This window comes from Charadrius vociferus, unplaced genomic scaffold, assembly GCF_000708025.1.
Source record: "Charadrius vociferus isolate BGI_N301 unplaced genomic scaffold, ASM70802v2 scaffold711, whole genome shotgun sequence".
Taxonomy (NCBI): domain Eukaryota; kingdom Metazoa; phylum Chordata; class Aves; order Charadriiformes; family Charadriidae; genus Charadrius; species Charadrius vociferus.
Window position 1 is genome coordinate 342897 of NW_009646852.1, and position 15839 is coordinate 358735.

General features: G+C 58.3%; 2 protein-coding genes across 2 annotated transcripts in view; both read left to right on the forward strand.

Annotated features, from left to right (window-relative positions):
- The window catches only part of NPM3 (nucleophosmin/nucleoplasmin 3), a 7843-nt gene extending 3911 nt beyond the window's left edge, over positions 1-3932 (forward strand). Inside the window, exons 2-6 of the mRNA XM_009894254.1 lie at positions 1180-1310; positions 2024-2143; positions 2749-2842; positions 3236-3358; positions 3479-3932. Of these exons, the coding sequence (XP_009892556.1) occupies positions 1180-1310; positions 2024-2143; positions 2749-2842; positions 3236-3327 (437 nt within the window). The 3' untranslated portion in view covers positions 3328-3358; positions 3479-3932. The remainder of the gene's footprint in view (positions 1-1179; positions 1311-2023; positions 2144-2748; positions 2843-3235; positions 3359-3478) is intronic.
- The window catches only part of FGF8 (fibroblast growth factor 8 (androgen-induced)), a 21702-nt gene continuing 9278 nt past the window's right edge, over positions 3416-15839 (forward strand). Inside the window, exon 1 of the mRNA XM_009894255.1 lies at positions 3416-3478. Within this exon, the coding sequence (XP_009892557.1) occupies positions 3416-3478 (63 nt within the window). The remainder of the gene's footprint in view (positions 3479-15839) is intronic.

The following is a 15839-nucleotide window of genomic DNA, read 5'->3' on the forward strand; positions in this document are numbered from 1 at the left end:
GGGGGGAGCCGCGTGGGGTCGTGGGGGTTCTGGTAGGTGCAAAGGGCCGGGAGTAATTGGGGGGTGCGTGGGGCGGTGTGTGTGTCTTCCCTGCACCTCCGGTTAATCCCCCGCGCTCCCACGTCAGCCTTCCGTGGGTGCCCTCCGTGGGGCGGCAGAGCCGTGTCCCTCCTCCCCGGGCTGGGGCTGTTAAACCCCCGCCACACGTGGCCCGGCGCTGCCGCTAAACGTGTGTGCGAGCGGGCGTGGGCACAGCCGTCCCGGGCTGCTCCCGGCCCGAAGCCCAAAGGGGGAGCGGAGCAGCAGCCTCTCCCCCACCCCCCCAGGCCCTTTATGCACCTGGATTTCGGTCCTTCCCCTGCTGAGCTGAATACATAAGCACGGTCGGGAAGAGGTCCTGCCCTGGGCTGTGTTTGCTGGGGCCGGTTCCTCCCTCTCCCCGTGGCAAACGCCGGGTCTGGTATGTAAGGCTCAGCCCTGCGTTTTTCCGATCCGCTTCACATTGGTGAATCAGCCAGCAATAACCAAACACACCCGGGGCACTCTGCCTCTCCTTCCTCCCATGCTCGGCTGAATCCTGAGCCGAAGAACCAAGGACATAATTTTGCATCTCCCTTGTTTGTTTTGTGGTTTTTTTTTTTTTTTTTTTTTTTTTTTTTTTGCGTTTTTGGGAGGTACTCATAAATATGTAATAAAATCTGTCTTAAGACTTGCCTTGAGGGACTCCGGCTCCCTGGCCCAGCATCCTCCCCTCGGGTTGTTCTTCATCACTCAGGTCTCACGCTCCGTGTCTCTGCCTCCAGCCTCTCGCCAGAGCAAATGTTCTGCTGACACTGGGGGGAGCGGAGCTGCCTCTATCTCTGCTCCCTCTCCTGCTGTCCCGAGCAGTGTGCCCCGGCTGCGCAGCTCTCTGGAGGGGTTGAGCCTTGCCCCGCCTGTCCTAATTGGCCTTGGGTGTCCCTGGGCACTGCTTTGTGGCAGCCTGGTTTGGGGGACACCAGGTTTTGTCCCTGTATGTTGCTGAGCTGGGTGTGTAGTTCTTGGGGACACTTTATCCTGGAGCCCAGGGCGCCCTGGCCTGAGGTTGCTCCTGAGCATGAGAAAATAAAGTGTTTTAGGGATGCCGTGTGGTTGCCCAGCCGGGGGTCGCCCTGGGAACCCTTTGCCCATGGCACTTAGGGCCATGTAACGGCTGCTTCAGCTTTTCCCATCTCCTCTTTCCAGGCTGTGAGCTGACTGCCAATACCAAATCCTACACGTTTCAGGTGGATGAGGAAGATGACTCTGACCACATTTTGGCCCTGTCTGTGGTAAGAGAAGTGAGAATTAACTGTGCTTGTCCTCTTCTATGGTGTCCCACAGCCTCATGCCTCCTTCCCAGGCTCATTCCCCCTTCCCTGGCCGTGTTGGACCAAGGGACTCCCTTAGCTGAGGTCTTGGCACTGGCTGCTCTCAGGGCAGGGCACAGGGCTGTCACGTTTATGGAGGTGCTTGAGCAAAGCCAGTGGCATCAGGAGGCTGCTCAGCAGAGGAATAGTTCAGACATGGGGTGAAGGAAAGTATTTTTCCCTTGTATTTGACCTTGCTGGAGCCTCCTGCTAGAACATGGTCCCCTTCATCAGCTGGGCCTCTGTCTTGTTGCTCTCCAAGCCCTGGTAGATGCAGGGCTTCATTCATGCCTCTCCCTGGGGGACGCTTTCTGTCCTGGGAGCACAGGACCTGCCAGCATGGATCAGATCAGCAGAAAACACAGGTCAGGTGCCATCTCTTGAGGCTGAGAAAAGCTGTCCCAGGTGGGAAAGGCACAGAGCCCCTCTGGAGGTGGTCGGGTGGCAATTGCTGGGAGGGAGGATGGGACAGGAAGGGACGGGACACAACTCAACACAACTCTGCTCTCCCTGGTGTGTGGTGTCCTCAGCTCATGGCAGCTTGGCTGGTAGCATTGCTGTCCCATGGGGAGCCCCAGCTGTCCCTGATGTGTCTCCTGGGAGAGCAGCAGTTCACAATCTCCACTCCCATCCAGGTTTGCCTCACGGATGGTGCCAAGGACGAGTGCAATGTGGTGGAGGTCGTTGGGCGAAACCACGAGAACCAGGAGATCGCTGTCCCTGTGGCAAATCTGAAGTTGTCATGCCAGCCCTTGGTAAGAGGTTATTTTGAAGACTCAGGTGGGGATGTCTGAGGGGAACTGGGGGAAAGAACCAGAAGAGTAAATGTGAGAAAACTCATGGGTTGAGCTAAAGACAGTTTAATAAGTAAAGCAAAAGCCATGTGCACAAGAAAAGCAAAATAAGGAATTTATTCACCGCTTCCCATGGGCAGACAGGTGTTCAGCCACCTCCAGGAAAGCCAGGTTCCATCATGCGTAATGGTTACTTGGAAAGACAAACACCATAACTCCAAACTTCCCCACAATTCCTTCTTCTTCCCCTAGCTTTATGTGCTGAGCATGACATTGTTTGGTATGGGACATCCCTTTGGTCAGTTGGGGTCAGCTGTCCCAGCTGTGTCCCCTCCCAACCTTTTGTGCCCCTCCCAGCCTGCTCGCTGGTGGGATGGCGTGAGCAAAAAAGGCCCTGACTGTGTGGAAGCACTGCTCAGCAATAACAAAAACCTCCCTGTGTTATCAACGCTGTTTCCGATACAAATCCAAAACATCGCCCCATACCGGTTACTATGAAGAAAATCAACCCTACCCCAGCCAAAACCAGCACACCCCAACTCAGCTCCATCTCTGTCTCTTTACAGCTGAGTCTGGACAACTTCAAGCTGCAGCCTCCGGTCACCTTCCGCCTGGCAGCGGGCTCTGGCCCGGTACACCTCGCTGGCTGGCACCGCATCAGTAAGGACTCGTGCAGGGAAAAGTTTGGGAGGAGCGAGGGGTATGGAAGGGCTCCCTCCAGCGCAAACACCGGCCGGGGAGCCCCTGGGAGATGGTGCTTCTCAGCATGTGTGCCCAGTGCCCCCTTTGTGCTGGTTGCCCAGGGGCCCTCTCCATGCAGTAAAGCCTTGCGTGGGAAAAGGGGTCTGGATGACCCACGCTGTCCCCTTTTCCCAGGGCTGGCTGTCACTATTCCCCTCTGGGAACTCCCCTTGAGCTGGGATACAGCTTGTTGACCACAAGCTGCTGTTTAAACTGCTCCAGTGGGCTGCTCCGCTCTTGGGGTGTCTTGGGGGACAGTTGTATTTGCAAAGACAGCCGTTGGTGAGTAACAGAGTTATCTGTGTGTCCCAGTGCACAGGGAAGATGCTTCCTTTGAGGAGGACGATGACTTGTCTGAGGAGGAGGAGGAGGAGCTTGCTCCTATCATGCCAGCCAAGAAGTAGAAGAGGAAGCAGTAACTTATCTCCAGGCAAGGTGAGGGGCCAGGCAGCCTCGGAGGAAGGGTCTGAGTGGCCGTGACATCAGTGTGGCATGTGTGGGTGGAAGCCGCCCTGCTGCAGGAGGCTGCTGGTCTCACTCTGGTTCTTCTTCCAGGTACTCGCTGGTATTCTCTGCCCGGATGGCTTTTACCTCGGACACCTCTTGCCAGGATCTCAACATTTGCTGCTTTGGGATTTTGTATTTGTTTGTTTGGGGTTTTCTTTTTGTTATTTTTTTTCTGTTGTAACTTTTTGGGGAGCAGGAGCTGCTCCCAGCACCTGGGTGTCTCCTTTCCCACAGCTGTGGGAGGTTGATCCCAAAACTGGATCGATGCTGCTGGTCTATTCTGTCTCCCCCATCCCTGTGTTGGGTGTCAGGGATGGAGGAGGTGATCCTTGCCCTGTGCCTTTTTGCTGTCCTGAACCTCTGCTCTGTGCACCCCCTCTCCCTAGCTCTGAAACACCCGGTCCTGGCCCTTTCCCCAGCAGATGGACGTAAAGCCAGTGGTGGGACAGGCACTTCCATTGATTCTAGTGTGTTTGCTTTTCTTAACTCACAATTTGATGGTGTCGTGGTTTCACCCCAGCTGGCAGCTATGCACCACGCAGCCGCTCACTCCCCCCTGGTGGGATGGGGAAGAGAATCAGAAGAGTAAAAGTGAGAAAACTCGTGGGTTGAGATAAAGACAGTTTAATAAGCAAAGCGAAAGGCACTCACACAAACAAGGTAAAACCAACATATTCATTCACTGCTTCCCATGGGCAGGCAGGTGTTCAGCCATCTCCAGGAAAGCCGGGCTCCATCACGCGTAGCGGTCACTTGGGAAGACGAACACTGTAATTTCGAACATCCCCCCTTTCCTCCTTCTTTCCCCAGCTTTATATGCTGAGCATGACATCAGGTGGTTGGTAGTGTGTTATCAACATTATTCTTATCCTAAATCCAACACACAGCACTGTACCAGCTGTTAGTGAGAAGGTTAACTATCCCAGCCGAAACCAGGACAGATGGTTTTTATACACTTGGAAGTGTGAAATGGGCCCAGGCTGTGTCCTCAACTGCAGTTATGGTGGGGTGGGAGCTTACAGCCTATTTGTGATTTTGGGAGGAGGTTCTAGGTCAATCTGCTTTGTAAAGAACTGTTTTTACACTCTGAATAAAGGTCTCTCAGGCATCGGGTCTGGAGGGGGGTCACTGCTGGCTGACACGTTCCTCCCATGTGCACTGCAGTGGGAGATGCTCCTCTGTCCAGTCCCTGATGTTTGCTTCCCTCGGAGATGCTGCGGAGCTCCCAGGAAGGACCCAGGGGCTCCTCTCCTTTGTGGGGTCTATGCACTTCTGCCCCCTCAGTCAGCTCAGCGCTGCACCCAGGGTACCAAGGGAAGGGGCAGAGTCACTGGGGGTGGTACTGGGTAGGGACCCAGTTCCCCAAGTGCTCCCAAAGGTAACCCACCCGTTAGCAACACCCTCCTGGTGCCGTTAGCAACACGCTCCTGATTTGAGCCACTTTGCTGGGCACTGTCACAACAAGGTCCTCGCTTGTGTCCTGCAGCAGCCTCCCTGCGGAGGGGTGAAACACCGGTGCCTGCAGTGTGCAGTGGAGGTTTGAGCTCTGACCTTTGCTGGGGAGTCACATTCCCCGCTGTGTCTGGGTACCTGGAGAGGGGTTCATCCTTTCTTGTGCTTCAGTCAGGTGGCACTTTTCACCCCAGGGGTGAGATTCTGCCTTAAGGACTTCTGCGGCGGTTTCCCTGCATCTTATCTTGCATCCCTGGTTAGTGACTGTCCCAGCCCTCCTTGTTTGTGGCACTGGCTGTTGTCCCTGAGAAGCACCATGTTCTGCCCTGCTGGCCCTGTTGGTGTCCTGGGACAGTGAGTATTTCGGTTGCATGAACTCGGGTAGGAAATCCTCCAGGGCGGATCCTCAGCTCAGGCTCCGTCCTAGGCTGGTGGTGGGTTGCCGGGATCCGTGCAACTCCCCTCTGCATCCCACAGCCCCTCCGTTTCTTTCCGGCCTCCAACAGCCCATCACGAGCAGGGAGGGAGGGAGGCTTTGATGCCCCTTGCAGCAAAGGGGAAAGGTCTGTTGGTGTCCCAACCCCGTGGCACAGGGCTATTTGCCTGGGGACCGTGACTACCGGGGAGGCACCAGAGGCTGGAGCAGAGCCGGTCTGGGGGCGATGCACCCCGCAGCAGCGGTGCGGGGGGAGGATGCCGGGGGGCTGGGAGAGACAGCGGGGTTACCCCGGTACCTGCCGGGGGACCCGAGGTCTGGGGCCGGTGGCGGGGATGGCGGGTCCCAGCGCGAAACTCCTGGCTTCTTTGGTCTCCTCTCCCCGCCCGGTTGCCCGCACCTGGCCGCCCCGCTGGGGGGGGTCGCACCAGGGCATGGCCACACGCTCCGGCTCTGGGCAACCCCTGGGATGTAAAGGGCACCCAGCACTCTGCTCCTGCTGCGGGTCCTGGAGGATTGGTGCTAGCTGGGAGAGGTCATGTCCGCTGGGAATTATCGTTCCTCCTGCCACCCCGGGGCAATAGAGTGCCCGGGGCTGGCGGTCTGTGCCCATGGCCACAAGCACTGTGAGATCTCCCAGCAAATCTCACTGCCCTGGGGAAGTTTGTGGGAAGCTGGGCAATTCGGCAGCCTCGCTGAGTGAAGAGATGCGGGAGCATCCTCCCCTAGGGTAGGATGTGTGTTTGAGAGGTACTGGTGGGGCACAGCGCACCAGTGCCCTGTGCTGGTGGTGCAGGAGGGGAGTTCAGGAGCCGCGGCTGTGCCAGTGCCAGGATGGCACACATCTCACTGCCCGCGTGCACGTGGAAGGGGTCAGGGCTAATTTATCTGCCAGGTCTTGGTCCTGCTTGCTCTCCGCAAAGGACCAGCTTGGTTTGGGGGAGATAAGAGCCAGTAGATCATTTTTAACAAGGTGCTCCTGGAAGGGTGGGCTGGGGGAGGTGGCTGGCTCAGAGCCCAGCTGGGGGTGCTGGTTCCCTTAGAGTTGTCTAGGTAGCTGGGACAAGGGGCTGTGGCAGGAGGGACAGTCCTGCCAGGGGGCAAAGGTGGCACCATGGGGGACACGATGCTGGTGGCAGGAGGCTTGAGGACACCAAGCTTGTCCACACCACTGCGGGACCAACCCATCCCAGAGCCTTGCCGTGAGTGCTGCCTGGTCCCCAGCACCGCTGCAGGGCGATGCCAGGGGAGGGGGAACACCCCAGTCCCAGAGGGGACAATGGAGGGGCTAGGGGGTGTTGGCACTGCCAGGTCCCTTTCTAAGTGACTTGGAGAGGTCTGCTCCCCACTCTCCAGCAATGTGCTCAGGTTGGGGAGAGGGAGATAAATGCTGAGATGGCAGGAGGCTGGGAGGGGGGATGCGCTCACACACAGCGCTTAATGGGGAAGGATGGGATTACAGAGGTCACGCTAGGTGAGCAGCTTCCTTCGTGGAGCTGATGGTATCAAAGCAGGTGCCCCCGGCTGCAAATACCTTGGGCAAACAAACAGGGCTGTCTAAGAGCAGGTGAGCTCGGGCACAGCCGGGCTGGGGGGTACTCAGGGGTGGCGGGGGGGCAGGAGGCTCTCTGTGCACGGGGAGTGAAGCGTGGGGCTCCTGGTGTGAGGGCTGCCTTGTTTTGCGCAGGGCGGAGGGAAAATTTTAGTTGTTGTGTGTCTGTGTACATATGTGAGCTCCCCATGCTGGAGACGCATGTAAGGGTGTGGAGCCCATTGCTCTCCCATGGAGTGGTGGATGTGCCGGTACCCAGGGAGCCAAATGATGCCCCAACCCAGGTGATGGCTCTGGGGTTGTTGGAGGAGGTAGTTGGCTCTGAGCATTCCTCCTCTCTGCTGCGTTTCAGGGCTCTGCGTGCTGACATGGCTGGGGATGGATCCCTCCCTGCTTTGGCAGCACCAGGGAACCCTGACCCTGGCTGAGCCATGCAGCAGAGAAACGTAGCCATAGCATGGCTCAACGGGGAAGTCACCATGCATGAGCACCATGGCCATGCACTCATGCTGCCGTACTCTCCCGAACCAGCTTGCTGCGCCCAGCAAGAAGTTTGGGCTGCTTGCTGCGGGGTCTGGCTTAGGTGCAGCCCCACTGGGCTGGGGTTTGGCTGCCTGCATCCAGCCAGGCGGCTGGGACGGGCCGGTGGCTCCCAGAGGATGCTCTGGTTTCAGAGGTCAGGTTGGAGTTGCTTTTTCAGGGATGGAGGAGCAGGATGTGGAGCTACCCTGCTGAGTGTGGCCAGGCAGTGGTTTTCCTTGTGATGCCCCAGCTGGTCCTGCCCCAACAGCTTTCTTGCTGGGTTTCAACTCTCCATGGCTGAGAACTGAGCCCCAGGGCAGCTGAGAGGCGCAGCTATAACTGTGCTGTAGGTGGGGCTGGTCCCCTGCTCCATGAGCTAGCACTCTGTTGCTGGTTCCAACACTGAACTGGGGTAGTATCACTCTTTTTCTCTGAGGCTTGGCTGCCTGGGCTACAGAGAAGGTCAGTGGGATACCCCTGGAGATGCAGCATCCCCCATTATTCCAGGGTGCAGTGGGTCTGTGAGATGGGGCAGAGAGCTGTGAGGTGCATGGCACTTCAGTGGCAGCAGATGCCAGGAAAAGGGCCAGTAGAGCCACCCTCAGCCCGGGCCACCCTGGTGGTGGGTGTGATGAGCATCCTGTTCTCTGCAGTGTTAGCTGACTGTACTATCCCTGTTCTGTCCTGTCCGCCAGCAGGCACAGGTACCTCTGCTATCGCCTCAGGGAGCCACTGGCACCCTAAAGCACAGGGCTGTCGCTGGCAGAGCTGAGCCGGAGACATGTTGCAACCAAGAGACGAAGCAGCAGGATCTGGAAGGGCCGGGTTGCCGGTATTTCCCATCCTCTTCCCATCAATACCCCTTGCAGAGGGAAATGCTGCTTGTGCAGTGTGTGGGAACAGCCCTGTATGCTGGAGAAGCTGAAACTCGGGTCTGGGGTGATCTCCTGCTCGTTTGCGTTTGGTCATGCGCTGGGCGCTCCCCAGCGTGCCTTGAGCTGGCTGGGAGCCTGGACGTGTGGGTGTTTACCCTACAGACCACTCTGTGGGAGGAGAAGAGGCTCCTCCAGCTCTTGGCACCACAGCGGGTGCCGGCAGCTGATTTACCAGTTGCTCCGGGCTGCGCATCCCAGCACAGGAGGTTGCTTACGGACAGGCTCTGCTCCGGGCGTTTGCAGGCTGCGATAGCTGCTGAGTGTGTCTGCTTGCAGTGGACATGCATGTCCCCAGCGCTGCCCAGAGCACAAGAGAGGGTTGTTTCCACGAAGGTGCTGCTACGACAGCTGTGGCTTTATGGTCTGCAGTGGGGGCACAGCAGAAGGCTCTGGGGGAGCATGGAGTGATGCTGGAGCGGGGGTTGTGCCATGAGTTGGGTTTAGACTCATAAACACATACAGTAGGTGCTAAAAATGAACGTGTTTGGGCTGTGGTAGAGAACCTCTTGCAAGGCAGCCTGGGTGAGGCTCCATTGCAGCCATCCCGCACCGTCCCCTCCCGCATCCCCAGCGCAGCCCGCCTCGCGCCAGGGCGGTGTTAGCAGCTCTGTGCTCGACAACCGCGGCCAAGATACCCGGAGGTCGCAGGTGTCCTGGCCTTCGACCCCTCTGAGGTGCGAATCTAATCGCTCTGGACTGGGCTGTCCCTGACACTAGCAGGACTGTCACCGCTGGCTGCTCATCTCTGCCATGGCTGGTGGCAGCTGGGGGGGACGGGGTCTGTCCAGAGTGGCTGGGCCATGCCCCGAGGGGATTTAGGATCTGCTGGAGAGATCCTCCCAGGGAGGCACCTCAATGCAGGGAGTGCAGGGATGTTACAGTCCCCTGTTTCCAGCCCCAGTGGTGGCAGAGCCCTAGGCTGGAGGGGCAGGATTTGGCTTCCACGGTGTCCTTGCTGATGATAGTTCTGCGTAGGGGCTGTGGGACATCCCATACCCCCACCATGCCTCCAGTCCCTGCTCCTCTGACTGGCCCCGGGGGGGTGGAAACCACCAAGCTGCAGCACGCAGGGTTTTGGGGGCTGGATAAGAGGGTTGTTGCAGATGGGCAGAGAAGAGAAGAGAGCACTGGGCACAGGGATCTTGTCTGTGGCAGGGCTGGCCAGACAGACCTCCTGGTCACAGGGGAAGGCAGCATGGTCTAGTGGTGGGGCTGGGCCCTTGGGAGATGGCATTAAAAAAAGAGTGGGAACAGAGTTATTGGAGACCGCTAAAACCCCACCCGAACTCCCTGTGTTCTTGCTCCTGTGCCCAGGCTGGCTCCCTGCGGCCCTGACCCATCCCTGCACACCCTGGAGATGGTGTCTGCACCGTGACGGGAGCTTGCACGCCATGGCCACGCTCCAGGATGGTGTGAAGTCCCCTACCACAGTCAGTGCCTGGGAGAAACCAGTTACAGGCCATCTTCAGGCTCTGGTTGTGGTTTTGCCTGGGACCACCTTCCCAAAACACAGAGGTGTGCAGAGTGGCACAGAGACCAGACACGGCTCTGGGCAGGGGAGCTGGAGAGGGACACGGTTCCTGTGCCAGCCCCAGTGCCAGTGTGGGGTGGGGGCTGTGGGACAGACAGGAGCTGGAGGGTTTGAAGGGCTAGCAGGGGGGGTGGGGGCAGGTCTGTGGGGCTGGCCAGCGAGCTGAGGGGCTGCGGCCACCTTGGGGGAGCAGCAGGTGCCATGGGGAACATGCCCACCTCACCGTTTCTTTGGGGTTTGCTCTCGTTGGGCCTGTCACCTCCCCCCTGTTCCCCTGGCTCTCGCCGGGCCGTGTAGGGTGCCCCAGGGACTGGTTCCCCGGGGCCAGGGTCAGGATGAGCTGCGGCTCTGCCGGGCTGGGATGTCAAAGGGGCCATAACCCTGGTGTTTTGCAAACTCCTGGGGTCAGCAGTTCAGCTGCCACTGACACAGGGGCCCGGAGACACACATGGGCATTTTGGGTGGATGCTATAAGCAAACAAACGAAGGTAGAGTTACAGCCCATGGACAGTCCCCCCCGCCTCCCCCCACCTCAGCCACTGCTGTTAGTTTTAGGCTTAACCCCCCCCTGCGGGCTGGGCACAGGAGTCCTCTTCCTAAGAGGACCCAAACCAAAGCCAGATCACCTGGCCTGGCTGGCTGGGTGCTGAGGTTGGACCTGGGCAGCAAAGGGCATTCTGCATGGCTGTCTCAGCTCCTCATGGCCCTGAAGGAGCCTCTGAGCCCTTCCCACAGAGAGGACAGTGACCCCCGGCACTGAGTGATAGCTCCCACCTTCCTGGGTGGCCAGTGGAGCCCCCTCCCACACAGCCTGGCTTTGACCCCCCTTCCCAGCCCTGCCTGATGGTGTGTGGCTGGAGACCCTGAGGAGGGTGCTGCTGCTTGGGCTGGGGCCACGATGCTGGGGAAGTTGTGCCAGTCAGGAATGTCATGGGACCAGGTACCGGAGATGCTGTTTGGGCTGTGCAATGGGGTCAGAATGAAGTGGAGCTGCCTAAATGCCATGAGCACATCCTCATCCATGTGTCCATGTGTGTCACCCTCCTCCCTGTACACATGTGTCATGGCCACTCCTGGTCAGGCTGCTCATTTACTGGCCCCTGTTAGAGGCAGAGCAGATTTGCACAAAAATACTCAACCTTGAGTTTAAATTGCACAGGGCTGGGAATGCCACCTTCTCCCTGAGCTGCTCTCACGTGAACTGCCCTCGCTACGGGCCTTTGGTCTTTGTTGCTGGCTTGCCTAGCTCAAGCCCAGATGGGGGACTCTGTGTGGACCCCTTCCCAAGCTGGGTGGCTGCAGAGCCACCCCAGTTCTCTCTGCTTGCAGGTGGATGTGGCCTGGGGGTGCATCTTGTCCCCATCACTGCCCTCCACAAGGCTCTTGGCCTTGCTCAGCACTGCCAGATCTTTACCCCTGTCTCTGGCTCACCTCTGAACCCCTGCCGTGTGCTGGATGTTGATGCCAGCGCCGAAAACAGCACTAGTCTCGGAGGACCCAAACGTAGCCATAAGACAAATGCTTAACACCAACAGAAAATCCCTCTGTGCATCCATGGACCACCCTGGATGAACTCTGGTTCTGCCTGGGGACCCGGAGCGAAGCTGTCCCGTGCTGAGCCCCCCAAGGCTGCCCCTGCTGTGCTGATGTGTGCTGTGAGCTCTTCTCCAAATCACCCAGCCTGGATGGAAAGCTGAGCCCAACTTTGACTCTGATCTGCAAGAGCATCGCTACCTGGGAGTCATCACTTGGCCACTGGATGATGGAGCCAGTATTGCCACCAGCACTTCCAGGAGCGCAGCCTGAAATTACGGAAGCAAAGGCCACATTTCCAGAAAACTGCTGGGCAGGAAGGACAGGAGGTGATGAAACCACCTCCAAAGAGCAGAGGAGTGAGCCCAGTTCCCTGGAATGAAGCCGTGAGAGCAGCCTGCTGAAGAGGCACCTAACGGGACCATGTCAGCCAGGTTGGTCCTGCACAAGGGTGGGCACAGCTCCAGGGGGCTGTGACCAGAACACAGGGCTAGTCTCACGGCCTGGCATTCCCACCGCCCATGAAACATGCCTCAACCCTGCTGCTAGTAATTGAATAGAGAGGAGAATTAATTGTGAGCCGGCTGTGTCTCCCCTCCCCGCTCCTCATTTGCCCCAGGGCTGCCTTGGCGCTGTGGGTAGCGAAGACAAGGTCATTCCCATGTAACACATCCCGGTGGGGTTCGGCCAAGTTCCTTCCCTTGGGTGGGGGGGCTCAGGTTAATGGTGAGTGGTGGGATTGCCCCAGGCTGCTCCGTGCTGCTCAGCCATGGAGGAGCTGCTGTTGCCTCCGAAACGCCCCATTAATGCTGCAGTCCCTCTGTGAAGGATCAGCAGGCAGGGCTGGGGGCGCAGGGCTGCGGGACTGGGGCTGGGAAGGGTGAGCGTGGAGCGGGCTAGCATCCCTCTGGCTCTGCTGGGAAGCCTCCACGTGTTTATTCTGGGGTAGCAAAAGCTTGTTTACGGCCAAGCATCCTCCAGGCACAGCTGTAAAATGTTACAGGAACCTGGTTTTCATGCATTTTGGCTCTCCATCACATGGTGTTGGAAGGGAGGGAGATGCTCGGGTGCAGCACAGTGCTGCCTGTGCTCCAGTGTCCTCCTCTTTGTGTGCCCCAGCCTTCGGCTAACCCTCAGCCTCATGCTGGCTGCCCCACTGCCTACGCTGTCTGTCCGCTTTCAAAGACAACTGCTCTGCAGACTCTGAGCCCTCTGTGCCTGCAGAGAGGAGGTATCCTCGCCCTCCGGCCGGCTCAGTGTTACAGTGTGCTGTTGCAGGTGCTGCTCTCCTCCGTCAGTCAGATTTAGCGCTGTGGTCCTGTCTATGTCCCTGGGCTAGCAAGAGTGGGGAACTGTGCCTGTTGGCCCTTCTCTTGCGAGTGACAGCAATGCCCTGTTGCTTCTCTGCCTGATAGTTTCCCCTAGTAAAGAAATGTTCAAGCCAAACCTCCCGCTTGTGTTTCGCTGGCTACCCCTCACCCCAAATTACACCAGTCTCCTCTTGTTTTGCGGACTCCCAGTTTGTTCAGAGCCTTTGCCTCCACTTGTCCTGGTGTGGACTGGTTGCCCCTAAAGCTCTGGACCACTTCTGACCTGGAATGGGCCAGACAGGGGTGATGCCCTCCAAGAAGCAGGCTGGAAGCTGGAGCTGGGACCTGGCTGTGTCCTGCAGATATGCGAAGGGACATGGTAGGAGAGAGCAGCAGTGATGCTGGGGTGGCCGTGGGTAGGGGGGTGCAGTGCTGAGGGTCACACAGGGAATGGGGAGAGACCCCCACAGCACTCTCTGCACTCTCTCCAGTCTCTGCTGTACAGTGGCATGGGCAGTGCCCTCCCAGGGTCTCACAGTCCCTCGCTTCTGTCTCCTGAGATTCTCCCCATGCCTGCTCACCGCCAGACTGCACTCTAGGCTGCTCCAGGAGCTGCCCCCACCGTTCCTGGCTGCCAGGAGGCTCTATGTGAGGTGCAAAGGGGAGGCGGCGGTGGGGAATGCCTGGGAGCAAGCCTGGACCCCCGTTAGGCTGAGTCAACCATCTCTGTGTCCTGACTCCTCTCTCAGCTCCTGCTGCTTGGTCTTGCAGCCCTGTGGCTGTACCTGGGCACCCTCAGCTTTGTGGGAAAAGGGGTGAAAAGGCTGCAGCTCGCACCCCCGGTGTTTGATGCTTCATCTGCAGCATTTAACATCCCTGAAGAGCATGAAATACATGAGCTATTCTCTGAGGGAAACATGCTCCTGTGCCTGCCCAGCTTAAACGTGGTCCCGGTTCTGCAGATCAGAGCAACAGAGCAGTGGTGCATCAGGACGGGATGTGATGGGACCGTGCTGGTAGCCTCCTCCAGGGACCACAGCCTGACAGCTGCCTGGAACACTGGGGACACAGCAGGTCCGCAAGTCTTTCTGTCGGGGAGGGGATTTCTTCCACCAGCTCCACAGCAGCTTGGCCTGAGGCCCAGCCGGTGTCAGGAGCGCTGGGCTGGGGGTTCTCTGCTCTGCAGGAGAGCCAGACAAGCCATTTAGCCTCAGAGCCTGGGGATGGAGGGGACCCTCACCCTGTGGACCAGGGGACTTAGCTCAGATGGCCTGCGAAGGAGCTGATAGGCAGGCAGATTTCCCTTGTGCTGCCTTGCACAGGAGAAACACTTTTCCAGAGAGGCTTGTTTTTAACTTAGAAAACAAAAGGGGGGGTGTCATTCTTGATGCAAACGTGGGTGACCCCATGGTGGGCTGGGAAGCACCGAGGGAAGGAGGCAAATGCCTCTGTGTAGGCACCCGACTTCCCTGCAAGGAGCAGATCGTGGTTGTGAGCCAAAGTAGAAGCAGAGGTGGGACGAGCCCAGCAGCCGTGATGCTGCCTGTCCCCAGCTGCTGTCACCAACCCGCTCGTGTCTCTCCCCTGCCCAAAGGTGGGGTAGGAGAGGGGCTGTGGAGGCCTCGGCTGTGGGCCTGAGGATGGCTGGCAGGAGCATCGTCTGTCATCTGCTGTCAGGCGAAGTGTGGCCACCCCTGGGTGATCCCGCACCGGCTTGATTTTACAGCCATGACTGGCACTTGAGCCTGTTTGCCGAGGGCAGGGGGCACGCGGGGCTGTCAGCTCGCGGCTGCCTCTGACCCCGTACGGGACACCATAAATCTCTCAGTTTAAGGCAGCCTGGGCTGTTCTGGACACGGTGCTGTTGAACACGATGTGCGGTGTGCAGGATAACACACGGCCCAACTCTGCGCCCAGCGGAGGTAAAGCAGGGGTGGCTGCTGCGGAGCAGAGCAGCATCTGGGAAAGAGACAGTGACTAAAACCCTCTAATTTTTTTTATATATAAAAAAAAAAGTGAGGCTTGTCTATATTTAGAGCATCAGGAATATCTAATGCTGCCTGCTCTGGTTTTGCCTGGTTGTCCTTAGGCAACTCAGAGAGGTGGATATGGGAAGCAGCCTCACTCATGCCATGGCACATCAGCTGTTTGCACAGCTCGACGTGAAGGGTTTTTTGCCCGAGTGTGTGCTGGACTGACAGGTTGAGTGCATGAGCATGTGCTGCTCATGGAAACCCTCTCTTGCTTCAGCTGAGCACCTTCAGTACCCATCCTGCCCATTCCTGTGGTGCTCCTAAAGTCTTCCAGCTAAACGCAGGCTTCTTTCTACATGTTGGAAAATGCCTCAGAAACATCCATCTGGCCTTTTGTACCAAGAAAAGGGGAAGAAAAATGCACAAGGGGCTGATTTTGTGGGAAATTTTGGCCAGAACAAGGCAGTTGCCCTCCCTGCGCTGCAGTAGGTATGACGATACCAATATTTTTCTCCTTGAGCCCTGTGGGGCCACCCCAGGGATGGGGCAGTGCCCAGGGTCCCCTGCCTGCCTGTGACACTTCCCCCAGCAGTGACGATGCTGGGCAAGACCAGGTAAGACCCCTGGCACCTCTGGGAGACCCATCCCTGGCGGTGACTGTAGGCAGTGTTTTGGGGTGAAACGCTGAGCGTGCAGTGGGGAGAGGTGCAGGGGCACATGTGTCTGAGGTTGCTGGGTGCCTGACTAAGGGGGAAAGTGTGCGAGCTGCATGTCAGTGTGTGTGAGAGAGAAATGTCCTGTGACTGCAGATGGTGTGTGCCGGTGTGCGTGTGGGATGTATTTTTGGGGTAGGGGTGAGCAAGGAGGCACCAGTGTGTCTGTGCTGGGGGGTGCACCGTGTGTGCGTACAGGGTCACGCGTGTGTAGGGGGGCTGTGCGTGCCAGGGGGGTGAGTGGGAAGGAGGGGGCTGCCCGGGAAAAGGTTGTATGCGTGTGCAAGCTGTGCACGCATGAAAGGGTCTGCGCCGAGGGGCTGCGTGTACGTGCGTGTCAGGGCTGCGTGCAGGCGTGTGCGTGTGCAGGAGGACTGTACAGGCGTGTGCAGGGCTGTGGGGGTGTGCAGGCGGGCTGTGCACGCGTGTGTGTGTGTGTGTGTGTGTGCGTG